The sequence below is a fragment of the Humulus lupulus genome, chromosome X, assembly GCF_963169125.1.
Source record: "Humulus lupulus chromosome X, drHumLupu1.1, whole genome shotgun sequence".
Lineage (NCBI taxonomy): Eukaryota > Viridiplantae > Streptophyta > Magnoliopsida > Rosales > Cannabaceae > Humulus > Humulus lupulus.
Genome location: NC_084802.1, coordinates 105,378,269 through 105,404,502, shown reverse-complemented (window position 1 = coordinate 105,404,502; position 26,234 = coordinate 105,378,269). Strand labels below are relative to the sequence as shown.

At 38.8% G+C, this 26,234-nt stretch overlaps 1 protein-coding gene across 6 annotated transcripts in view; it reads left to right on the top strand.

Moving 5' to 3' along the window:
• Positions 1-26,000, top strand: part of LOC133807390 (WD40 repeat-containing protein HOS15-like) — a 37,098-nt gene extending 11,098 nt beyond the window's left edge. For 2 of the 6 annotated variants that reach the window (XM_062245699.1, XM_062245703.1), the window contains exons 3-15: positions 19,960-20,308; positions 20,457-20,548; positions 20,638-20,684; positions 20,764-20,914; positions 21,089-21,152; positions 21,331-21,489; positions 21,636-21,757; positions 22,895-22,969; positions 23,196-23,249; positions 23,329-23,402; positions 23,612-23,686; positions 24,157-24,314; positions 25,437-26,000. In XM_062245699.1, the coding sequence (XP_062101683.1) occupies positions 19,960-20,308; positions 20,457-20,548; positions 20,638-20,684; positions 20,764-20,914; positions 21,089-21,152; positions 21,331-21,489; positions 21,636-21,757; positions 22,895-22,969; positions 23,196-23,249; positions 23,329-23,402; positions 23,612-23,686; positions 24,157-24,314; positions 25,437-25,522 (1,506 nt within the window). In that variant the 3' untranslated portion in view covers positions 25,523-26,000. Of the gene's footprint in view, positions 1-1,850; positions 5,084-19,959; positions 20,309-20,456; positions 20,549-20,637; positions 20,685-20,763; positions 20,915-21,088; positions 21,153-21,330; positions 21,490-21,635; positions 21,758-22,894; positions 22,970-23,195; positions 23,250-23,328; positions 23,403-23,611; positions 23,687-24,156; positions 24,488-25,053; positions 25,095-25,436 lie in introns of those variants that run through there. The other 4 variants (XM_062245702.1, XM_062245701.1, XM_062245704.1 and 1 more) reach the window with 4 other exon arrangements.
• Positions 26,001-26,234: the final 234 nt, after the last annotated feature.

Here is a 26,234-nt window from a genome sequence, read left to right as displayed (position 1 = left end):
CTTTCCCTCCTGCCAAGGCTTAAGCCCTGAAACTTTTTCAGACTGCCTCAAATTGAGGCGCACCTCAGAAACACTTTTTTAAACAAAGGAGTGGAAACTGACTTGGCATTCTCCATACCAAATTTCTCAAAAACTTTCTTCAAATACCATTTTTGTGTCCTGGTAATTATTCTAGGACTTGGCCTATTAATCTCGATCCCCAAAATTCTGCTTGCAAGTCCCATATCCTTCTTGAATTCATTATGCAACTGCTCTTTTAATCTATGAATTGACTCTTTACAACTACCAACAATTTAGATATCTACTTATAATAATAGACATCTTATATTTGTAGTATACACAGGGATCATAATTACTTCTACTAAATTTTATTGTAAGAATTTTTGAATAATTCTTATTTGTGAGTTTTTGAATATTTGTCATATTTTATTATCTCCAATGAGGGAGAATATATACCGCCTAGAAGGAAAAAATAAATCTAAACAAATAAATATACAATCAGCTAATTCTAGGAAAAACAAAATTATAATCCCTTATTTCTAGAAAGAAAAAATATACATAATATTTGGTATTAACACTAAATTGATCCCTATATACAGCTGTGATCAATTTCCTGATTTAGGAAATAAATCCACACTCTATATCAAACATCCCAAGCTTGCACATTAATTCTTCAAAACTGGTTCTTAGGAGAGCTTTGGTGAGGATGTCTGCTGTTTGAATTCTTGGAGTATAAATGGTTTGAACAATGGCGTTCTCAATTTTCTCAGTGATGAAGTGTCTTTCTATCTCAATATGCTTAGTCCTATCGTGGTGAACAAGATTTTTCGCAATACTAATGGCAGCTTGACTGTCACAAAACATTTGTATATACTCTTCTGTAAATACTCCCAGTTCACCAAGTAATTTTTTCAGCCAAATCCCTTCACAAATGCCAAGAGCTAGAGCTCTAAATTCGGCTTCAGCTGAGCTCCTAGAAACAATTGACTGTTTCTTACTCCTCCATGTTAGTAGATTACCCCAAACATAAGAACAATAACTTAAAATACTCCTTCTATCTGTTACATCTCCTGCTCAGTCTGCGTCTGTGTAGACTCTGATTTCTTTATTATCATTCTTCCTGAAAAAAAACGTTTTCCTGGAGTCATCTTGAGGTATCTAAGAATTCTAGTAACAACTTCCATGTGCTCCTCAGTTGGATTATTCATGTATTGACTCGCCACACTAACAGGAAAACCAATATCAGGTCTAGTGTGAGATAAATAAATAAGGCGTCCAACTAGCCTTTGACATCTCCCCCTGTCCACAGGTGTCTTATCTATTCCTGAGCCAATTTTCTTATTAGAATCCATTGGAGTTGAGGCCGGTTTACACCCAAGCATTCCTGTTTCCTTGAGTAAGTCTAGAACATACTTACGTTGAGAAACAAAAATGCCATGTCTTGATCGTGCAATTTCCACCCCAAGAAAATATCTGAGATACCCAAGATCTTTAATTTCAAATTCCCTTGATAAGAAACTTTTCAACCTTTCTAGTTTCTCTTTGTAATCGTCTGTTAGTATTATATCACCAACATAAACTATTAGGATAGCAAGCCTTTTATCTGATGAGAGTTTGACAAACAATGTGTGATCTGCTTGACATTGAGTATAGCCATTCTAAATGATGGATTTAGATGAATTCTCAAAGCCAGATGGAATATCCATATAGATTTCTTCAAGATCACCATTTAAGAAAACATTCTTAACATCTAGTTGGTGCAGTGGCCAGTCCCGATTTGTAGCAAGAGAGAATAGAACACGGATGGTGTTGAGTTTAGCCACAGGCGCAAAGGTCTCTTGATAATGTATCCCATAAGACTGAGTGAAACCCTTAGCAACCAGGCGAGCTTTAAACCTATCAATGCTACCAGCTGCTTTATGTTTTAACGGTGAATACCCATTTGCATCCCACGGGCCTCTTTCCATTTGGTAATTTTGTAATTTCCCAAGTGCCATTCGTTGATCTCATCTTGTACAACCTTTTTCCAACTAGGATCAGTTAGTGCCTCTTGGATTGTATGAGGAATCCGTACACTATCAAGAACAGAGACAAATGCGTGATAGGATGGAGATAAGATATTATAGGACACAAAGTTGCCAATGGTATGTTTAGTACAAGCCCGGACTCCCTTTCTCAAAGCATTAGGCAGATCATCATTTATACGAGTATCATGACTAGGCAAACTTGAATGTATTTCTAGAGGATGTGGTTCCAGTTTCGATTCATGGTGGTCCTCGAGATGTGTTCGGTCTTCTAATTCTTTCTCAGAATTTTTTCTTCTTTGGTAGACAACTCTTTAGGTTCTGGTTGAGAATCAATAGTCATTGGTGGCCCAGATGAATTTCCAGATTGATTTTCTGTCTTGGGAAGGACTAGATGTATCTTGATTTTCTATGACTTGGGAAGGACTAGATGGATCTTGATTTTCTATGACTTGGGAAGGAGATGGATCCATTGGTTGTGGTTTGGAAGATTGAATAGAAGGTGGAGTATAAGTATGAGTACCTGGAATAATGTCAGCATGGGTACCTAAAATAATATCCCAAAGATGAGATTCACTTGCATTCTCCCCCTGAATCTCAGACTTGTAATAAGCATGGTTTTTGAAAAGGTGACATCCATAGAGTTATAGGTTTTTTTAGTAGCAGGAGAATAACACTTATAACCCTTCTGATGAGATGAATAACTAATAAAGATGCATTTGATAGATTTAGGATCTAACTTACTGTGATGTTGCGAATAGAGATGGACAAAAACAGTGCAACCAAATATCTTAGGATCAACAAAGCTAATGAACCTTGTATGAGAGAATAGTTGCAAGAGTGTTTGACACGGAGTTTTAAATTTGATAACTTTAGATGGCATCCGATTGATGAGATAGGCAGCAGTAAGAATTGCGTCACCCCATAAAAATTTGGGAACGTGAGTCCCAAACATGAGAGATCGAGCAACTTCAAGATGTCGATTTTTGCGTTCAGCAATTCCATTTTGCTGAGCAGTGTCAACACAAGAACTTAAGTGAATGATGCCCTGTTGTATCATGTAGGGACCCAGAACAGAATTAAAAAATTCCTTGGCATTGTTAGTTTTGAGAATTTGAATCTTAGTTTGAAATTGAGTTTGAATCATAGAATGAAAGCGCTGAAAAATCTCTTTCACTTTTGATTTATTTTTCATAAGAAATACCCAAGTTAATCTAGTGTGATTATCTATAAATGATATAAACCATCTATTTTTAGTTATAGTGTTTACACGTGAAGGTCCCCATACATCACTATGAATGAATGAAAAATGTTTGGATGGTTTATATGATAATCTAGAATAACTATTGCGAGTGTGTTTTGCAAATTGACAGATTTCACAGCAGAAGAGTTTGGATTTTTGACAGATAAATAAAGAAGGAAACATTTTTCACAGATACAAATATTTTGGATGACTAAGATGATAGTGCTATAACATAATATCACTGTCTTTATTAGAATAAGAAATAGACTGATTATTCAAAGAAAGCAAACTGAACTTTTGGAATGTGCTAGTGGATGGAATTTCATTCTGTAGAACATAAAGACCAGAACACATCTCAGCACTGCCAATCCTCTCCTCTGAATCCAAGTCCTGATATACGCAAAGATTTGCAAAAATTGTCACACAATGGTGGTCACGAGTAAATTTACTAATAGAAAGCAAATTACAGTCCAATTTAGGCACATAAAGTACATATGTGAGAGTTAGGTTTATTTATTGTGACTGAACCCAAACCCTCAACTTGAGAGAGTGTGCCATCAGCAATTTTCACTGAATGATTTCCTGTACTCGTGTGAAACTAAAAAAAAGTTGATGCATCTCCGATCGTGATTTGATGCGCCAGAGTCAAGAATGCAAGATTTAGTAATTCTTTTATTGACAAAACAAGCTACTGACTTATTACCTCTTATGGCCAACATTCTAGTACCCAAGCTGAGCTTTAGTAAACGGAGCTGAGTCAGATGCATCTTTATTCCCTTTAGTAGTAGAACTAGTAGTGGCAGCAACATTCCCTTGACTCTCATGATCACCCCATGACTTGGGCTTCCAATTTGGAGGCTTTCCATGGATTTTCCAGCATGTTTCTCTGTAGTGTCCAGGTTTTCGGCAATGGTCACACCAAGGACGTCCCTTATTATGACGATTATCAAGATTTGCACCACGAGACTGTCCTCGGGCAGCAAGGGCAGATGATTCCTGATCTGAAAGTAGAGTTGGAGAGCCCATCATAACCTTTTTCCTACTTTCTTCAAGACGGACTTTAGAGAATGCCTCTCTGACCTTAGGAAGGGGCTTGGTGCTCATGATTCAACTCAGGACTGCATCGAGATTTTTGTTGAGGCCATGAAAAAATTTGAAAGTCCTCTTTTTCTCCACAATGGTACGGTAGAGGGTAGTATCATCAATAAACTTCCAGGCAAATTCTTCAAATAGATCCAGCTACTACCAATAGCGTATGAGAGTGTTGAAGTATTGAGTGACAGAGGTATCATCTTGGCAGAGATCATACAAGGCAGCTTCGATAGCAAAGAGTTCTGAGGTATTTTTAGAACTTGAATAAGACTCTTTGACATCATCCCATAATTCCTTTGCCGTGGCATATAAGAGAAGATTTTCCCTTATATCATTATTCATAGAGCTTGTCAGCCATGATTTAATCATATGATTGTCAGATTTTCAAGTTTTGAACGTAGGATCATCTTGCTTTGGAGCAGAATTTTCCCCAATGAGATATTCCTCCTTGCCTTTTTCACCAATATAAATCAGCACAGATTGGGACCATTGGAGATAGTTGTGTCCATTGAATTAGTGGCTGGTTACCAGAGAAACAACATCATTGTATGAGAGAGAGCTGGAGTAGAGAGGGACTGATCTGATGAGGACGTCTTGGAGGTTACCTTTGAGGTGAAGCTGTCTTTTTCAGCAGCCATGGCAGACAGGAATGGACACACGGAGAAGAGAAGAAAGGAAAAAGAAAAATATTGAAGCCCTAGGAAAGTTACGACTCTAATACCATGTGAGTTTTGAATATTTGTCTTATTTTATTATCTCCAATAAGGGAATATATACAGCCTAGAAGGAAAAAATAATTCTAAACAAATAAATATACAATCAGCTAATTCTAGGAAAAACAAAATTATAATCCCCTATTTCTAGAAAGAAAAGATATACATAATATTTGGTATTAACACCAAATTGATCCCTATATACAGCTGTGATCAATTTCCTAATTTAGGATATAAATCCACATTATTGATTGTATTTTAAAATAATTACAAACCTATTGTTATATATAGAAGAAAAGAAGCTCGTTTCCTTATTTTGTTGTGAACAGAATATCCTATAATCTAGGAAAATAAAGCTGAGAATAACTATACAAGGAAAGAATAAATAAAAAAAGGGATAATTGTGGCAAAGTACCCAAAGTTTGGGTTTTGTACGCGTCATAAACCCAATGTTTATTTTTAGTGGCAATAGTACCCACAGTACCAAAAAGTGTTATTCCGTTTGGTTTCCTTCCTTGGTGGCATCTGGGTGTACACGTGTACGCACCAGATAATTCAAACAGAAGTTGTACTTGTAACTAAATCAAAATAAATTTAAGCTAAATAAACATAAAACTAAAACAAAATAAAAAAATCCAAAACGACCTAAATAAACACTGCCATCAACTATTCTTTTTCTCTTTTCCTAGCGATTTTCCATTTTCCTCTCAGTTGATCTTGTTTGTAACTCTGCCATCAACTAGAGGTTTTTTTTGTGGAAGTAGAAGCTTTTTTCTGTGTACGGTGGCTCATGGGAACGGTGAAGGTTGGTGGGGATGAAGTGATGTTCGAACAACTGGGCTCTGGTGACAAGGTGGTTTTGCTCCTTCGGATCTCTTTCTTCTACATCGGTGTAGCACCACCATTTTGGCTCCTTTCCCAGCACCATCAACAGAACTTAGTGACTTTAGTGGCGTTGGGTCGAAGGGTGGTTGAAGATCAATGTTGGGCTGGATTCGTTCGTGACTCAAGATCGAGGTTGGGGCGGGTTCGTACATGGTCAATGAGGATGCGATGGATGGAGAGATCTAGAGGCAGGTGATGTCGGTGACGATGCGATGGATAGAGACCAACAGAGGGGATGAAGCAAGATCTACAACCTCCCCCTTTTCTTTATTTCTTCTTTTTCTGGTTCATAGGATTAATTTTTTTCTGGGTCTAACTCATTATTGTGTGTGATAACTAATTTGATGGTTTCAAAAAAAAAATTGACAAGGATAGTTTCAGATTTTTGGTTGTAAGATTGTTTTAACTAATATATATTTGGATATTTGAGTATGGATCTAGGCAAATTTTGTTTAAGTGATTTTGACGAAAGTTTCATATTCTTGAAATTTGATGAAGGTTATTGTTGATTGTCGATTTAAAATTACAAATCTGAAAATTACTATAAAATCTTGTTTTTTTTTAAATGGATGAATTTTGTAGAAAATGATGAACCTTTTTTCTTAAAATTTTAATTTGGGTGTAAATCTGGATAAATGAAGAAGAATTATTTTAAATAATAAAGTATTTAATTTGGATTCAAATTTAATTAAAATATTGAATTATCTGGTGCGTACACGTGTACACCTAGATGCCACCAACAGAAGAAACCAAACGGAATAACACTTTTTGATATTATGGGTACTATTGTCACTAAAAATAAACATTGGGTCTATGCCGCATACAAAACCCAAACTTTGGATACTTTTGCCACAATTATCCCATAAAACAATAAACTTTACAATAATATCGAATCCTAACAAATAAATGAATAAAAATTAGTTCTAATATTTTTACTCCCCCTCAAGCTAAGTTCTATGTGTTATACAATCCCAGCTTGGAATTAAATTCTTCAAAGGTTGTTCTAGGTAGAGCCTTTGTTAGGATATCGGCAATTTGCTTGTTGAAATGTAGTTGAGTTGAATGATTTTTTAGTTCACCTTCTCATAAATGAAGTGCCTGTCTATTTCAATGTGCTTTGTTCTATCGTGATGAACTGGATTCATAGCAATCCTGATGGCGGCTTGACTATCACTGAACATTTAGAAAGAAGCAGGAGTCTCAATTTTTAACTCATTCAACAATCTTTTAATCCACATTCCTTCACATAATGCACAATATTCTGATTCTGCACTACTCTGAGAAACCACTGATTGTTTTTTGCTGCACCAAGTGACTAGATTTTCCCATACATAGGTATGGTAACCACTTGTTGATCGTCTATCAGTCAATTCTCTTGCCCAACTAGAATCTATGTAAACTTCCAAATCTCGGTTTTCATGTTTTCTGAAGTACAACCCAAGACCTGGTGTCATTTTGAGGTACCTTAGAATGCAAAGAATAACTTCCAAATGCTCCTCACTTGGACTGTGCATATGTTGACTCACAACACTAACAAGAAAAACAATATCAGGTCTGGTATGAGAGATAGATTAGTTTTCTACCTAATCTTTGATAACTCCCCCTCTCTACTGGAATTGATTCACCAATTCAGTTTGTTTTCAAGTTGGGGTCCATTGGAGTATCTGCAAGCTTACTCCCAAGCATTCCAGTTTCGTTCAGAAGATCTAGGATGTACTTTCGTTGAGATATGATGATCCCTTTTTTAGATTGGGCTACTGTTAGGCCTCCTATACATTTTACATACAGCAGAAGAGCTAAGAGAGCGAGTAAGTAAGGGCAGGGGTGTCTTTTGTTGTGTAAGGGGTAGTTTGGTAATTGCTGAGGTAGTTAGGATAGAGAGCGAGTAAGTAAGGGCAGGGGTGTCTTTTGTTGTGTAAGGGGTAGTTTGGTAATTGCTGAGGGGTAGTTTGGTAATTGCTGAGGTAGTTAGGATAGAGAGCGAGTAAGGGCAGGGGTGTCTTTTGTTGTGTAAGGGGTAGTTAGGTAATTGCTGAGGTAGTTAGGATCCTTTTGTATTGGGACCAGGTGTGAATGTCAGGGGTATGTTGGAGTTGATTGCTTTTGCATCTCTGGAGAGTACAGGACTCGAATTTCCTGGTGTACTGATTTCCAATTCCCTTATAGTATATTCAATACAAGTGAATTTTTCATCATCTTCTGGATATTGGGTTTTGTTATTTGCTAGGGTATACTATTACATTGAAGTTTCCAGGGAAGTTGGCACATCAATTAATATCAGAGCCGTCCTTGCTGGAGGATGCCTCCAAAGCGCATGGAGTCGAGAGTTGAGTCCGTGGAGGGTGCGATGAGTGCCGTATTGGGTGAGCTCTCGAAGTTGCGAGCGAAGCAAGACCGGCAGTTTGAAGACCTTAATGCCAAGTTGGATCTGATGTTGAAGTCCCTCTCGACTAGGCCACGGTCGCCTACTGGCAAAGGCGATGCAGGGTCGACGGACACGCCGTCTCCTGGTCCACCGCCTGCGAGTGGCTCCTCCATTCAGGCAGCCGAGGGGTTTCGCCGTCCAGAGTTCACGCCGTGGAAGATTGAATTGTTAGTGTTTACGGGCAACGATCCTGCGACTGGACTTATTGGGCCGAGAGGTATTTTAGTCTGCAACGGTTGTCACCACCGGAGCAGTTAGAAGCAGCAGTGCTGTGTTTGGAGGGGGATGCGTTATGCTAGTTCCAGTGGGAGCATCGTTGGCGACCCATTCAGCATTGGCTGGAGTTGAAGTCTTTGTTGCTATGTCACTTTCGTCCTTCCCATGAAGGATCCATTTACGAGCGCTTCTTGGGCGTGAAGCAAACCACGACCGTTGTTGAGTATCGGCGCCAGTTTGAGCTTCTAGCATCCTCCTTGGGTCTAGTAGCTGAACCCCTATTGGAGTCCACTTTTCTCAAAGGCTTGAAGCCCGGAATTTTGGGCCCATTACGTATGTTAGAACTTGCGGGCTTGGAGAAGGCCATGGACTTGGCCCAGACCATTGAAGCTAATCAAACCATGCTCCAAGCCCATAGGGCAGTGGTCGGCCCTTTCAATCCACCTGCCTCTCGTTCCACCAGTTCCAGTAGTCTCCCAAGGGCACGACGTTAGCCCCCTCTCTTTCCCCAGCCCCATCGGACAAATAGGGACGGTTTCAGCGACTTACAGAGGCAGAAGTTCGGGAGAAAAAGGCCTGAGGGGTTTGTTTTAAGTGTGATGGGAAGTGGCATGCGGGTCATCAATGCAAGTCTCCCGAATTGCAAGTCATCTTGCTACAGGAGGAGGATTTTGGAGCTATCGAGGGCATTGTGGAGATTGAGACCTGCCCGAAGGAGGTGGCTGAGGCACACATTGTGGAAGTTTCTTTGAATTCTGTCATGGGCTTAACCTCTCCCAAGACCATGAAGTTGTTGGGCACCATTAATGGACAGGATGTGGTGGTCCACATTGATAGTGGGGCCACTCACAACTTTATCGCCACTGATCTCGCAACCAAATTGGACCTTCCAGTCTCAACCACGGACGTGTATGGGGTTCAGATGGGGACAGGACAGGCTATTAAGGGTGAGGGTGTGTGTCTGGATGTGCATTTATGGTTGCAGGCATTGACAATTACAACTGATTTCCTTCCTCTTCCTTTGGGCAGTACTGACGTCATTCTTTGGATTCAATGGTTGGAGACTTTGGGTGGAACCTATCATAATTGGAAGGACCATGTGATGAAGCTGAAGGTAGGTGAGCAGTCGGTTACCTTGATTGGCGACCCCTCCTTGCATAAAACGCGAGTTTCGTTGAAGGCAATGATGCGAACTCTACAATTGGAGAAACAAGGCATATGGGTCGAATTGGGGAATATGGCAGCCGAGGTGTCTCCATCCTCGGTACCCAAGGGGATTGCCAAGTTATTACAGCAGTTCCACGGGGTGTTTGAGATGCCTAATTCTTTGCCGCCACTCGTAGTCATGACCATGCCATCACCCTTAAAGAAGGTACTCCCCCGATTAGTGTTCGACCCTATCGCTATCCCCACATTCAGAAAGTTGAGATTGAGAAGCTTGTGGGAGAAATGTTGGCAACATGGATTATTCAACCGAGTATCAGCCCATTCTCTAGCCTGGTGTTATTGGTGAAGAAGAAAGATGGGGGTTGGCGTTTCATAGTTGATTACCGAGTCCTAAATCGCGAGACGGTTCCCGACAAGTTTCCCATTCCGGTTATCGATGAGTTGATCGACGAGTTACATGGTGGCCAAGATATTCTCCAAACTGGACTTGAAATCGAGATATCACCAAATTTGGGTGCGCCCATCCGATGTGCATAAGACGACATTCCGGACTCATGAGGGTCACTATGAGTTCCTGGTGATGCCATTTGGCCTCACTAATGCACCAGCCACGTTTCAGTCTCTCATGAACGATGTGTTCAAACCTTACCTCCGCCGCTTTGTGTTGGTTTTCTTCGATGACATCTTGGTGTATGACCCGGATTTGGTTTCTCATGTGCGGCATCTGACTATAGTGCTCCAAACCTTGGCTTCCAATCACTTCTATGCCAATTTGCTCAGGATCGCGTGGAATACCTCGGTCATATCCTTTCCAGGAATGGGGTGGCAGTGGATCCTTCGAAGATTGGAGCTATGGAAGCATGGACCATTCCAAGGAATCTCAAGGAACTTAGGGGGTTCCTCGGCCTCACTGGTTACTACCGCAAGTTTGTGGCAGGTTATGGAGCAATTGCCAGGCCACTCACGACCAATTGAAGGACCAGTTTGGTTGGAACGAGACCGCGACTGTCGCTTTCACGGCTTTGAAGTGGGCAATGACTTCGGTTCCCGTGCTCGCCCTACCGAATTTTGAGAAGTTGTTTGTAGTTGAGACCGATGCCTTGGGCCAGGGGATTGGCGTCATGTTGATGTAGGAGGGATGCCCAATTGCTTATTTTAGCTAGGTGTTAAAGCCTCGTGCTCAACTCAAGTCCATTTATGAGAAGAAGTTGATGGCCATCGTGTTGGCAGTGCTGAAATGGCGCACTTATTTGTTAGGAAGGCGATTCTTAGTTCGGACAGACTAGAAAAGCCTTAAGTTCCTCTTGGAACAACGAGTGGTCACTCCAGAGACACAAAAATGGGTGGGGAAGTTGTTGGGTTTTGACTTTGAGATTCATTACCGGCCTGAGAGGGAAATAGAGCAGAGGATGCCCTTTCTCGTCAACCAGCAGTGGAGTGCTCAGCACTATCATCTGTTCAGTGGCTTGATTGGGAGATAGTACACAAGGAAGTCTTGCAAGATGCTTTTCTAGCTCAGGTGCGTGAGGATTTGACGCAAGGGCGGGTGGTTCGAGGTTTTTCAGTGGAGCATGACAGATTATTATATAAGGGTAGGTTGGTGCTTTCGGCCACATCTTCTTTGATTCCTCTATTCTTGCGCAAGTATCATGCCTCTAGTATTGGGGGTCACTCAAGCGAGACTCGAACTTATCAACGACTTGTAGGAGATGTGTTTTGGAAGGGTATGAAGAAGAGGGTTGTCGAACATGTGCAGCGGTGTGAGGTTTGTCAACGAAACAAAGCCTTAGCTATGTCGCCAGTTGGTTTGCTTCAACCATTGGCGTTGCTTGACCAAGTGTGGGAGGATCTTACTATGGATTTTATCGAGGGATTACCGAGGTCGGAAGGGGTGGATACGATTTTTGTGGTTGTGGATCAATTAAGTACAGTCACTTTATCCCACTTCGACATCCGTTTACTGCGAAGAGTGCTGCTGAATTTTTTTGTAAGAATGTGGTGAAATTGCATGGCATACCGAGGACCATTGTGTCTGACAGAGATAAGGTTTTTCTCAGCCGTGGGCTGAATTGTTTCGACTAGAAGGCATGGAGTTGCGCCATAGAACCGCCTACCACCCTGAGACGGATGACCAATCCGAGGTAGTTAATCGCTGCCTTGAGACTTATTTGCGATGTTTTGCCTCCGATAAGCCAAAGGCGTGGGCCAAGTGGCTCCCATGGGCTGAATACTGGTATAATACCAGTTTCCACTCCTCCTTGGGGTGCACTCCTTTCCGAGTTCTTTATGGGCGTGATCCTCCACCATTGGTAAGATATACAGCGAATACTTCCTCGTTAGTGACCGTGGATCAATGGTTGTTGGATAGAGATGCTTTTCTTGAGGACCTTAAAATGCATTTTCTTCGGGCCCAACAGAAAATGAAGGCAGTTGATTCTAAACGTTGACCAGTGGAATTCCAAGTCGATGACTTGGTTTTTGTGAAGCTACAACCATACCAGCAGAAGACCTTCGCAAGGCGAAAGAATGAGAAGTTGGCAGCCCGTTTCTATGGGCCTTTCAAGATCATTCGGCGCATTGGCCTTGTGGCTTATCGCTTGGATTTACCAGCGGACTCTTGAGTTCATCCAGTCTTCCATGCGTCTCTTCTTCGTGCAGCTCGGGGGGTCACTAACTCATCCTATTTTACCACCGCAGTTGTATGTTGACTTGGAGTTGCTCATGGAACCAGCAGCCGTGTTAGATGTGCGTCTTGTGAGTCGGAACCAAGGGAAGGAGGTGCTCATTCAGTGGAAGGAACCAGTTTCCAGATTTTCACCTTGAGGACAAGGTGAAAGAATTTGGGGGGGGGGGGGGGGGGGGTTACATACAGCAGAAGAGCTAAGAGAGCGAGTAAGTAAGGGCAGGGGTGTCTTTTGTTGTGTAAGGGGTAGTTTGGTGAATGTTTCAAGCCTTAGAGAGATTTTCGTAGTTTGCATACCAATCGACCATTGGAGTTTTTCTTCAGACCAGGTGGAATTTTCATATAGACTTCTTCTTCAAATTCTCCATTCAAAAATGCATTTTTGACATCCAACTGATGTAAAGGCCAATCACAATTGATAACAAAACTCTTATTGTATTGAGTTTGGCAACAAGGCAAAGGTCTCCTGATTGGCAACCAACCGTGCCTTGAATCTGTTGATGCTCCCATCTGAGTTGTACTTAACAGTGAAAATCTACTTACATCCAACTACCGGCTTTCCATGAGGCAACTCAGCAAGAACCAATGTTTCATTTTTCTCAAGAGCATTGATTTCCTCATCGACAATAACCTTCCATTTGGGGTCTTTTAGTGCCTCGTGAATGTTTGTGGGAATCTGAACAAGATCAAGAGGAGAGAAAGGCTCGATACATAGGAGTTAGTTTCCCATAAGCAGCATACTTTTCTATGGGGTGACTAGTCCATTTTCTAACACCCTTCCGATGAGCAATAGATAAATTCAAATCATCATTAGCAGTAGGTGTCAACTCATGAGTCATTCAATCCTTGCCTTCATGATTTTCAAGGTTGAGGGAGCTCGGATGTGTGTTTGAACAGTCCTTGCTTTGTATGTCAGCCTCTATATTTTCAAGTTTTCTCCTTTTGAAAACACGAAGTTCTTTGTTTTTATTTTCAAGTTGTGCATGAGGTACTTGAGAAGGTGAGTTTGGAGGTGAATTTGTTGGAGTGTTTGCTGAGGATGGGTGGTTGGCTGTTGGAGGTGAGGAGGACAGAAGGTTGGCTGCTGGAGGTGAGGAGGATGGAAGGTTGGCTGTTGGAGTTGTGGAGGACGGAAGGTTGGTTGTGTTTTCTTGATACGCATCTGGTTGAGAGGGTAATAGAGAACCAGATGATGTAGATGAGGAAACATTGGGCAGAATGGAAGCAACCTAAGTGTCTTGAAGTGTTTCCCAAAGTTGGTATTCCTTGGAAGTCTCCCCCTGAATGCTAGATTTAGGAAAGAATGATTGATGTTCAAAAAATGTAAAATCTAGAGTATGGTAGACTCTTTTAAATACTAGAGAGTAACATTTGTACCCCTTTTGAGTACTAGAATACCCAAGAAAAATGCATTTATGCGATTTGGGGTCAAGTTTTGTTCGTTTCTAATCATAGATATGGACAAAAGCAATACATCCGAATATTTTGAGTGGCAAATCTGAGGAGAAAGTTGAGAGTTGAGTGAATACTTGAAGTAGCAGATGTCGTGGGGTTTTGAATCTTAAGACACGACTAGGCATACGATTTATAAGATAAGTGGCAGTCAATAAGGCTTCCCCCAAAAGTGTTTAGGCACATGATTTGAAAACACGAGAGATCAAGATTTCAAGGTGTGTGTTCTTTCTCTCAGCCACTCCATTTTGTTGAGGGGTGTCAACATAGGAGCTAATATGGACAATTCCTTGATCTAACAAGTATGGGCCAAGGATGGAGTTGAAATATTCCTTCCCATTATCTGTTTTTAAAACCTGAATTTTTTGTTTAAATTGATTTTGAATCATGGAATGAATTTTTTTAAAAATAGATGCAGTTTCAGATTTTTCTTTCATGAAGAAGGTCCATGTGGTTCTAAAATGATCATTAATAAAAGAGACATCAATAAAAGAGACAAATCATCTGGAACCATTAACATTTTTTACCCTTGAAGGTCCCCAAATGTCACTATGTATCAATGAAAAAGGTTGGGAAGATTTATAAGAGTGGTTGGAGTAAATACTTCGAGTATGTTTAGCAAGGTTACACACTTCACAATGAAAAAACTTGGACTTTTTATTAATAAATAAATGAGGGAACATGTGTTCAAGATAATTAAAATTTGGGTGTCCAAGGAAAAAATGCCCAACATAACAGACTTTCATTGGAAATAGAAACATAATTGAAACTAGTATCGAAAACAGAATTGAAAACACAACTTGACTTGTGAACTTGTTTATTTGTAGGAGTGCTCTTGAGAATATAGAGATCACCACACATTTCAGCGCTGCCAATCACCTTCCTCGAGCCCACAATCTGAAATTCACAAAGATTAGGATAGAATTTAGTCACACAATTCAAATCTCTAGTGAGTTTATTGATGGTAAGCAGGTTGCAGTTTAGTTTAGGAACAAAAAGAACAGATAAAAGGTGAAGTTCATCTGTAAGGTGAATAGATCCCGTTCCCATCACGTTGGAGAGTGATCCATTAACAATTTTGACTATAGTGAGTTTAATGCATGGTGTGAAAGTATGAAAAGCCTTTAAATCACCTGACATATGGTCGGATGCCCCAGGATCCACTATCCAAGGACCAGTGTTGTTGTAATTTGTAGCAAAAGCGTGAGAGGTGGTACCTTGAGTACTCATAATACTAGCATGTGCTTCGGAGGAAGATGGTTTTGATTGTTGTGCCACTGAGATCTGCCCAAAAAACTTCTGCAGGGCCGCAAACTGATCTTGTGAAAAAGGACTAACTTCGTTGGATGAATCTTCAGAGGTGGCAGCCACATTATCCCGTCCTTGATTTCCACGGGGTTTTGGTTTCCAGTTAGCAGGCTTGCTGTGAATCTTCCAGCAAGCTTCACAGAAATGTCCAGGCTTTTTACAGTGGCCACACCATGGTCTGCCCCCCTTCCGAGGCCTGTTATCCTTGGGAGGAAGCATGAGTGAGCATCATAGATCCGTCAGAGTGTGAATTTGCATCAGACATCATGAACTTTTGTCTACTTTCCTCCATTCTGACCTAAGAGAATACCTCACGAATAGGAGGAAATGGTTTGACACTCATGATTCTTCCCCTGACATGATCGAGGTCCTTGTTCAGACCCAATAAGAATCTGAAAGTTCTCTTTTGCTCGACTATGTGTTTGTACAATTTAGAGTCGGTAGGACACTTCCAAGAATATACTTCAAATAGATCAAGTTGTTGCCAGTACCTTGTGATGGTGTTGTAATAGCGTGTGACAGTGGAGTCCCCTTGCTTTAACTCGAAGAGTTTTGCTTCTATTTAAAAAAGTTCTGAAGTATTTTAAGAACTGGAATATGTGTCACGGGTTGCATCCCATATTTCTTGGGCTGTACGTTAGAGGAGAGAATTTTCTCCAATTTCAAGAAGCATGGAGTTGATTAACCAGGACATTACTGTATGATTTTCAGATTTCCATTGGCGATAGGAAGCATCAGCTTCTTTAGGAAGCATCAATTTCGTTAAGTTCCACAATTGCACCAGTGAGATTTGTCTTTCCCTCTGCCTGAGATGTACATGAGGACTGACTGCGATCATTGAAGATAATTATGGCAGCTGATTTTATGGTAGGTGATTGGGAGAGGAGAGACATCAAGGACTTGAGGAGAATTGGTGAGAGGAAGGTTTGTGATAGTCGACTGAGAAGGAGGATTTAAATTGGGCGATTCATCAGAGGGAGAGAAATCGACTGGGAGATTTTCTTTGAGGTTAGACATGGTGGCTGGATTATTTTTTGCGAGACAAGTCTAAGAAAATTAGGGTTTAGAACCTGGTTCTGATACCATGTAAGAATTTGTGAATAATTCTTATTGATTGTATTTTAAAATAATTACAAACCTATTGTTATATTCAGAAGGAAAGAAGCTTCTTTCCTTATTCTGTTGTGAACAGAATATCTTATAATCTAGGGCAATAAAGCTGAGAATAACTATACAAGGAAAGAATAAATAAAAAAAATAAACTTTACAATAATATCGGATCCTAACAAATAAATGAATAAAAAATAATTCTAATATTTCTACATTTATCTTGGTCATAAACTTATGAAACCTTAAGTTCCATTGTCTAGGTGCCTGTGTAAGACCATAGAGTGATTTCTTTAAGAGACACACTTGATCTAGGTCCCTGCTCTCAAAGCCTTCTAGTTGTTGCATGAATATTTCCTCTTCAAGATTTCTATGTAAGAATGCAGTCTTTACATCCGTTTGTTCCACTTCTAAATTAAACTTTGCTGCCTTAGCTAATACAATTCTGATAGAAACATGCTTCACAACAGGAGAGAAAATATCATAGTTGTCTACCCCTTCTTTTTGGGTAAGCCTCTTTGCAACTAATCTAGCTTTGTTTCTCGGCTTCTCAACATTAGGTATGGTATCCCATCTTTGACTTTGAAAACCCATTTGCATCCCATAACTAAATTTTTGACAGGTCTTTTTACTAGTGTCCAGGTCTGGTTCTTCTCGAGTGATTGCATCTCTTCTTGCATTGTCTTTAACCAACTATCCTTTTCTTTGCTGATAATAGCCTCATAATAATTACTTGGTTCTGAGTTAACTTGCTCAACTGTTATGAATGCATAAGCAATAATGTCTGCATAGCCATATCTTTCAGGTGCTCTTGTCTCTCTTCTTTCCCTATCTCGAGCCAATTGATAGCCTTCTAGACTACTGCTGCCTTCTTCTTTTCTTGACCGACTTGAACCTTTCTTACTATCTTGTTCCACCTCAATCTGAATACTTGTTTCTTCTTGTCTTGTTTGAACTGCAGTGGTTGGTCTCATAGCCATTTCATCCTCATTGAATACTACATCTCTACTTATAATGCCTCTTTTAAAACATGATTCCAAGCACCACAACTTATATCCCTTCACACCAGTTGGATATCCCAAGAACATGCATTTAATTGCTTTTGGTTCCAACTTGTCCTGTTTGACGTGAGCATAAGTTGTACATCTGAATATTCTTAAATGCTCATAACTTGGTATCTTGCATGTCCATACCTTTTATGGTGTTTTGAAATTGAGAGCTGTAGAAGGACATATGTTGATCAGATAACAAGTTGTAGCAACAGCTTTGGCCCAAAATTTCTTATCAAGGTGTGCACCTTTCAACATACATCTAACTCTCTCTAGAAGAATTCTATTCATCCTCTCGGCTAGTCCATTTTGCTGAGATATCTTCCTTACTATTCTATGTCTAGCTATCCCTTCCTTTATGCAGAAGTCATCAAACTCACTTGAACAAAACTCAAGTCCATTATCAGTTCTTAGCATCTTTACCTTTCTACCAATCTGATTTTCAGTTACCTTTTTCCAATCCTTAAAGCTATATAAAGCTTGATCTTTAAATTTGATTAAGATAACCCAAACCTTCCTTGAGTAGTCATCAACTATATTCGTAAAGTAATTTGTTCCACCCATAGATAACACTTTTGATGGCCCCCACAGATCTGAATGGAAATAATCTAATGGACCTGCTGCTGTATGGTTCCCAGTACTGAACTTAACCCTGCAGCATTTACGAAATACACATTCTTCACAAAAACTAAGATTCCTTAACAGTTTTCCCTTTAGACCACCATTCTTTTCTAGCGCGACTAGTCCTCTCCCACTTGCTTCTCGAGCCTTAAGTGCCATAACCTTGTTGAGTCTATCTATTGTGTTGTTGAAACCACAGCCGCTTTACCAGAAATGGACTTTCCATTCTTGAACTCTCCTTCCATAACTACAAGTGATCCTTTCACCACCTTCAATGAATTACCACCAATCTTTATGCTGCATCCATTTGATGCAAGCACACCAATTGATCCTTCTTAGATCAGGTTCAAATCTTACATTTTACACTATTTTTTTAATGCCATTATGCATTTTTATCATTACTGATCCAATACCATGAACCTTGCAAGCTTTGTTGTTCCCGATAATACTGTTCCTCCATCAATATCTTTGAATGAACAAAACAGGTGCTTATTTGGTGTCATGTGAAATGAGTACCCTGAGTCCAATATCCAATTTCCACCTGAACTCTTGCCCGAGACAACCAAGACATCTGCAGATTCATAGTCATCAGAAACTACACCTCCCTCTCCTTTATCTTTGTCTTTCTTTCTGTCTCTGTTAAGCTTTGCCTTTAGTGTCATGCATTCATCTCTGAAATGACCCTCATTTTTGCAGTAATAGCATTGCTTGCTCGTTCTTGATTTTGATCTTGAACGTCCGCCATAGTTGCTACTGCCTTTGTAATTATTTCCCTTGTAGTTATTGTTGCCAACCTTTCTTGAGTCTCTTATGTCTAATCTTCCTCTCACTAATAGTCCTTCACCGTTGACATCTGACTTCCCATTTGTTCTTTTTTGAATTTCTTTCGAATTGAGGGCAGCTTTGACTTCTGACATTGTTAGTGAGCCATACAAAATTATATCCACAAAATGTTCATAAATTTTAGGCAAAGGACTGAGTAGAAGAATACATTGATCTTCATCTTCTATCTTTACTCCAATGTTTCTTAAATCCAAAATGATTCTGTTGAACTCATCCAAGTGCTTCCTGAGTTCTTTGGATTCGTCCATTTTGAGTGTGTACAGCTTCTTCTTGAGATACAATTTATTTGCCAGGGACTTCATGTAGATTGCTGCAAGATTGTTCCATAATCCCAATGCAATTTCTTCATCTAAAACCTCCCTCAAGACTTCATCTCCCAAACTGAGAAGAATTGCACTATGTGCCTTAACTTCTGTATCCTTCTTGACTTTTCATCCTTCAAACTGGATAATGCAGTCTCGTCTATAGCCTCTGAGGTCCCTTGTTGGACTAACAAAGCCTTCATCTTGATTCTCCAAAGGCTGAACTCATTTTCCCCTGTGAATTTGTCCACCTCAAACTTTGCAGCAGCCATTCTTGATACTCCTTTGAAAGCTTCACCTTGATTGTTGAAAAAACTCGATCTGCAAGAATCTAAGCTTCTGATACCACTTGTTGTGATTTGAGTTGAATCACACTAAACAAGAACTGAACTAATGCAAAGATCACAAACTAATGAAAAACAATAATAACTCATAACAATTATGTGGTTCGAACACAAAGACAATGTGTCTTTGGCCTACTCCACGGGAAAACAAATCTCAGCTACCTTTATTCAACTTCAACTAGAAACCAGATTACACAAGTCTTGAATACAATAAATGGAACATCTAAACTCTATATAAGAGAATTACCAAGTGTTTGATACAGCTTATGTGACCAAGTAACTAAGCCTTATATAGCTTAGCACACACATAGGACTCCCAACTAACTTAACGGTCACCAATAATAATAAGCCACATGTACAAGTGACTCAATTACATAACAATTATAATTATTATTTCTGTGTTGATTTAGATGTTTTGCATTTGTTTTTGAGCTGATTGAGATGTTTTGGCTGGTTTAATTTTGGTCTTGTACTCCACTTTACAGATTGAGGCTGATGTAGATGAAGATTTCTCGTTTATACAACCCTTGGATCTCATCTCGAAAGATGTCTATGAACTGCAGAGGATCATTAAAGAAAAAAAGGAGAATCTGAAAATGGATAGGGTTAAAGCAGATGAGAAAGATAATGAGATCAAGCAGAAAATAGAACAGGATCATGCACCAGAAGGAGAGGAGGAAAAGGTAAAGGAACAAGAAAAACAAAATGATAAAGAGATGATAATGAAGGATTTGGAGGAAGATAAGGGAAAACCGGAGCCGGATAAAAATTTGGATGAGAAGTCTGAAGATAAGACTAACATTGAACATGAACAAAAGCGTGCAGAATGCAGTGGTAATTTGTTTGTACGGTTTTTTTTTGGCCTTTTAATTTACTCGTCTTTTTCACTCTATTAAAGTCTGTTTTATAAGATTGTTGCCCCCATATGAGTAGTGTTTTCATATTTGTAAGCATTTTATAATGTGAGTGAATTTGTTAATAGGACCAGAACCAATGGAAATCTCCACAAGTCCATTATTTCCTTTTGAACTTCCTAGTTCTGACATAACAATTCTAGAAGGGCACGCTTCAGAGGTCTGGACATGACTCTGAATAATTCATTGTTTTTTGAGTTTGAGCTTACTATCTTGTGGATCGCATGATCTATTTTTCCGCTCTTATAGGTTTTTGCTTGTGCATGGAGTCCATCAGGTTCACTTCTTGCATCTGGGTGAGTATATTGTATTGCAAAGATATAGAAGTTCAAGAGTTATTTAACAAGAACTAAGTTTGAAATGTTTTGACATTAGATCTGGAGATTCAACAGCTCGAATTTGGACCACTCCAGATGCAACTTCAAAGCCTGTCATGCAAAGTGGCTCTACATCTGTCGTTGTGTTGAAGCATTTCAAAGGTAAAACCAACGAGAAAAGCAAGGATGTGACAACACTAGATTGGAATGTGAGTCTTTTTAAAAAAAAAATCATTTTTTTTATTACTTAATATGAGATTTTCTTTTCTATCATTGTCAATTGATGTATTTGATTTTGACTCCAAGATGTTTTTCAATTCTTAATAATACTAAGATTTGACATGCCATACATATGGACTTTTTCATAATTCTTTCTCTTTCAGGGTGATGGGACCTTACTTGCAACAGGCTCTTATGATGGACAAGCAAGGATATGGAGTAGAGATGGTGAGTCGTTAATGATAATAATAAGGAATAACCACCTATATAACAATCCTGCAGTTAAGATCCTGTGAATTAGAATGTCAACATATTCTTGAACTGTGTAGGCTTTGCTTTAGTTGTTAGTTTGAAGCACTATCATTGATCAGCTTACCTTCTATTATTAATGGTGTTATTGATTTAGGGGAGTTGAGGAGTACACTGAACAAACATAAAGGTCCTATCTTTTCTCTAAAATGGAACAAGAAGGGTGATTATCTTCTTAGTGGCAGTGTGGATAAAACTGCAATTGTGTGGGACACAAGGACTGGAGAATGTAAACAACAATTTGAATGTCATTCAGGTACCATTTATGTCTATGGAACTTATGATTGATATGAATTGTGTTAAACTTCTATTATGTTCTTATACTCTTAATTGTATGTGTGTACACTCACATTTTATTCCCTTCAAGTCTTAATGGAACTTAAGCCAAATTATCTTTTTCAGCTCCTACACTAGATGTTGACTGGCGAAACAATGTTTCATTTGCTACATGCTCCACTGATACTACAATACATGTTTGCAAGGTTGGAGAGAAACTACCAATGAAAACCTTTTCAGGACATCAGGTTTGCCTTTGCAATGAAAAGATCAGTGCTATTATGTCTGTTGGTTCATTGAAAACACTTTTGGTAATGAATGCATCATCTAACATTAATTAGATTTATAATTTCAAGAAGTAAGTTGTTATTAATCACTACAGAAAATGGGGCTCTAGCAACGACAAAATTCGTCGCTAGATCCCAATTTTTCATTGCTAGATGTCGTCGCTAGAAATCACTTTTGATAATGAATGCATCGTCAACTTTAATCAGTTTTCTAATTTCAAGAAGTTAGTTGTTATTAATCACTACAGAAAAATGGCTCTAGCGACGACAAAATTCGTCGCTAGAGGTTACTTTCTAGCGACAAAATCAAAATTTTCGTCAATAGACCTTCTCGCGATGGCACATGGGGTCGCTAGAAGATACAATTTTCGTTGCTAGAGATTCCCAAATTTTCAATTCCCACAGCCTTCTAGCGACTACATTTTTTGTTTTTGTTTTTACTATTTATTCTAGATTAATATTTATAATTAAAATTATATAATAAAAGTTAGATTACAACATAAATATTTATATTAAAAGCTTAAATAAATTTACGAGAATTTGTCACTTAAAATAGAAAGTCGTCCCAAAAAATAAAATACATAAGAGTCCTACTGGCTCGGTCTTGTAGGATCTTGATCATCGAGTGGAGGTGGTGATGCTTGTTGAGAATATCCAGATCCCGAGCCTCTATTTAGCCTCCGGACGTGCTCCTCTAAAGCTTGTATGCGCTCCATCATCTCCTGCACCGACTCGGGAGTAGGCAAAGGTGGAGGAGAGAGAGGCATAGAGAATGCAGAGAGAAGTGTAAACAGAAGTGAGGAAGGGGGAGGGTTCCAACTTCCAAGTCTGCTTATCGTGCGACCTTCTAGTGACGACACATGTCGCTAGAAGCCATAAAGTAGTCGCTAGTATTAGTAAAACTTATCGTGCGAGCAGGAACAATTCCCGCTTGTCCCAAAACACCTTTAGCGACGACCTACCCCTTGTCGTCACTAGACCGGTAGTCGCTAAAAACCCATTTTTTTGTAGTAAGTGGGAAATGTAAAATAGCAGACCAGCTAAGAGATTCATGAGGGTTACTGCATGTTCTTTACTATCTTTTTATATTCTTTTCAGGGTGAAGTTAATGCCATTAAATGGGACCCAACTGGTACATTATTGGCTTCTTGTTCTGATGATTTTACTGCAAAGGTGATTGCTTCAAATCCTGGTCTTTGTATAAAAGATTCTTCTCCAAACTCCATAATCTGTGGAAAGTGTAGTGTTTCTTTGTGAATTATGAGCATGACCCAGATGCTCATGCTTGAGTATTCTCATCGTTTGATCTTTTTTTCTTCTATGGGTTTTTTTACTAGTTTCCCCCTCCATTTGTTTTCTCTTTTTAACAAATTTGAAAACTCAAAATATTCTAATGCAGATATGGAGTTTGAAACAAGATAAGCACTTGCATGATTTGAAGGAACACACTAAGGTATATGTTTTCCCCACTTGTAATTTGGTATTGAGAAAAGTTTAAAATATTAATTGGGTTATGGTGCTCAAAATCATAGGAGATTTATACTATTCGTTGGAGTCCTACTGGACCAGGCACAATCAATCCTAACCAGCAGTTAGTGCTAGCGAGGTAAATTTCCTACATCTCTGGCATCCATGTCTCACAATGGGGCAAAGTAAACCAATTAACCAAGTACTTGCCTCCCAAATTCAGGTTATTATGGCCATTGAAAGAAAATGCTGTACTATTATTGGGCAACTGGCAACTGGCCACTGATTATTGTTGCATGAAAAAAAAACAATTAAATCATGTTATCCAAATTTTATTTTTTTGAGCAGTGCTTCCTTTGACTCTACAATAAAGCTATGGGGCGTCGAACAAGGAAAACTACTCTACAGTTTCAATGGCCACAGGTACCAATAAGAAAATTATATAAATATGATTTTTTGTGTGGCAAAAAAAGAAGAGATTCAGTACTACAAGCACTCAATTGAATACTTTTATATAAATTTATGGGAGACCTCTCTTGTGTTCTTTCCATGCATCGGCATAGGGTGCTTGATTATGGTTGCCTGAAATTGGTTAACTTTCAACCAGATTGATAGTAACTTCTTTGCTTAATCATAATTTGTTTGCTTGGTTAAATTTCTCTCACCAAGCAAATTCTTTTACCATATTTTAAATGCTTGAAAATGATGCCGTGGCACTGGCAACTTGTCAAGGACTGATGTGGTATTACATTTAAAAAAAAATGGTGAAGATTTTTTAGGCAGCATTTGCCACTTCATTCACCTTTAAAATAAATAATAATAATGATACCTGAAATATTTCCATACAATGCCGAATCTAAACTCTTTGTGACACTTTTTATTACCAATCCCAGGGATCCTGTGTACTCTGTTGCATTCAGCCCAAATGGGGAGTACTTAGCCAGCGGATCCATGGACAAATGCATGCACATATGGTCGGTCAAAGAAGGCAAAATTGTAAAATCATACACCGGAAATGGTGGGATTTTTGAAGTCTGTTGGAACAAAGAAGGTAATAAGGTTGCTGCTTGCTTTGCTAACAACAAAGTCTGCATTTTGGATTTTCGAATGTAGAAGTTGGATTATTCAGATCATATTTTGTTCACTTCATTGGAGGGTGCTTATATTGTATGTGATTGTTTAGCCTTGTGATATACCATCATTTTGTTAATTTTGGGGACACAACAGCGTCTGCTTCCAGTTTGTCATCACAAATGGACAAGGTAGGGTAGTTCGAATGGACACCTACTTTAGTCTGAATAAGAATTTCTATAGATGGCTAGAAGAATATAGAATGAACCACGAGAATATAAAATAAATAATATAGTGGGTTCAATTGATTTAACGCCTTGTATGGAACATGGATTTAAGGAAAAAAAATGAAATCCAAAGGATTATATTTTCTCATGTGTGGATCAATAAATTAAGAGTTATTTTTTTAGAAAAATAAAAATTTAAATGTAGTACAATTTTTTAAAATTTACAACAATAAAAAAATATAAAAAAAAAGACTTATCAAATTTGTAGAAAATATTTTCCTCCAATTTTTCTTTCTATTTTCTCGCATAAGATTTTTCATTCCTAAAATCCAAGTTCCAAACATAGCGTAAAAGTGGCGACAAAAAATAATTGGCTAATTATTTACAATAATAAAATAAGAAAGCTTACTATTTTCATTTTCATTTCATATTCGTTTCTTACACAGTTTTCATTTTCTTTGTTTTGCTTGCATTCTTTTATGGTATCATGAGTTAATTCTCCAGCGGGCATTCGATCAACATCGATCCAAAGAGTGAGTCAAGCCGTATGAGATCTGCATAGTGCGAAAAGACATTTGTTATTCAAAAAAATAAGCAAGCTGAAAAAAAGAGGTCACTTGTGATCAGGTGATTCAAGATTGGTGAATGAAAAATTGTCACCATCTTGAGGGGGATATTAGACTATGGTGTCCCCCATATGAAATAAGTGTAAGAATATTGAACCATTAATAAGAACATGTGTAACTCTACTAATAACCAATTAGTTTTTCGTGGGAGCCTCAAAATTCTTGTCATTTTGGTCTTGTATTTCTAAAATAAATTATAAATAATTCTCTGTTGTACTCTAAAAATATGAGCTCGATTATTTTGCTCAGGGTATAACTGGCAAGCAATAAATGAAGGAAAGTGGACTCCAGATCAAATAGCTCAAGGTTGTGCTACCAAGTTTGGGATAGTTTAAGATCATCCAGATCGACTCAAATATCATTAACAGAGGTCGAGATATATGGTGTCCTGACCGTCCTCATCAAGCTCCAAGAATGATCCAAGTTAAGATCGTTATGCTCCCATAACATCCAGTTCGAGTAGCGCATCCAGCTCGCAGAAGTCCAATGACGCGCATAAGGAAGAATCCCAACAGACTCGGAGATTCTTCATGCATAATAAATGTTTATAATCGTTATGTATCCAATGCCCGATATAACAACCATAGGTTTAATTAGGACATTTATGTATTCAATTATTTGGGAAGTTACCCAATCCTGTAAATTACATTTTATTGTACGGTTACCCAGTATTGTCTACCACAATTCCCTATAAATATAGAGGGAATTGACAGTAAAAGGGATCAACTTTTTTTGTGCTAAAACTCTGTAGAAATTGTCACAAACAATTTCTCCAAGAGTTCCTAAAAGGAAATAAGAGTGACTTGTGGACTATGTGGATTTTAACTGCTGAACCACATAAAATCTTGTGCGTTCACACAATCTGTTTATTATAAGGTGTTTAGGATTTCTTAATCCCTTGGTGAAAAACTACGTCAACAGATTGATGCTTTCATTGAGAACAGATTAGGCTTGAAGTTTGTCGAAAAATATTCAATCCCAACAATCATCATGGTGGTAACGCGTTCTATGCATGACAACGAATCAGAGAGACTTGGTGATCACGGT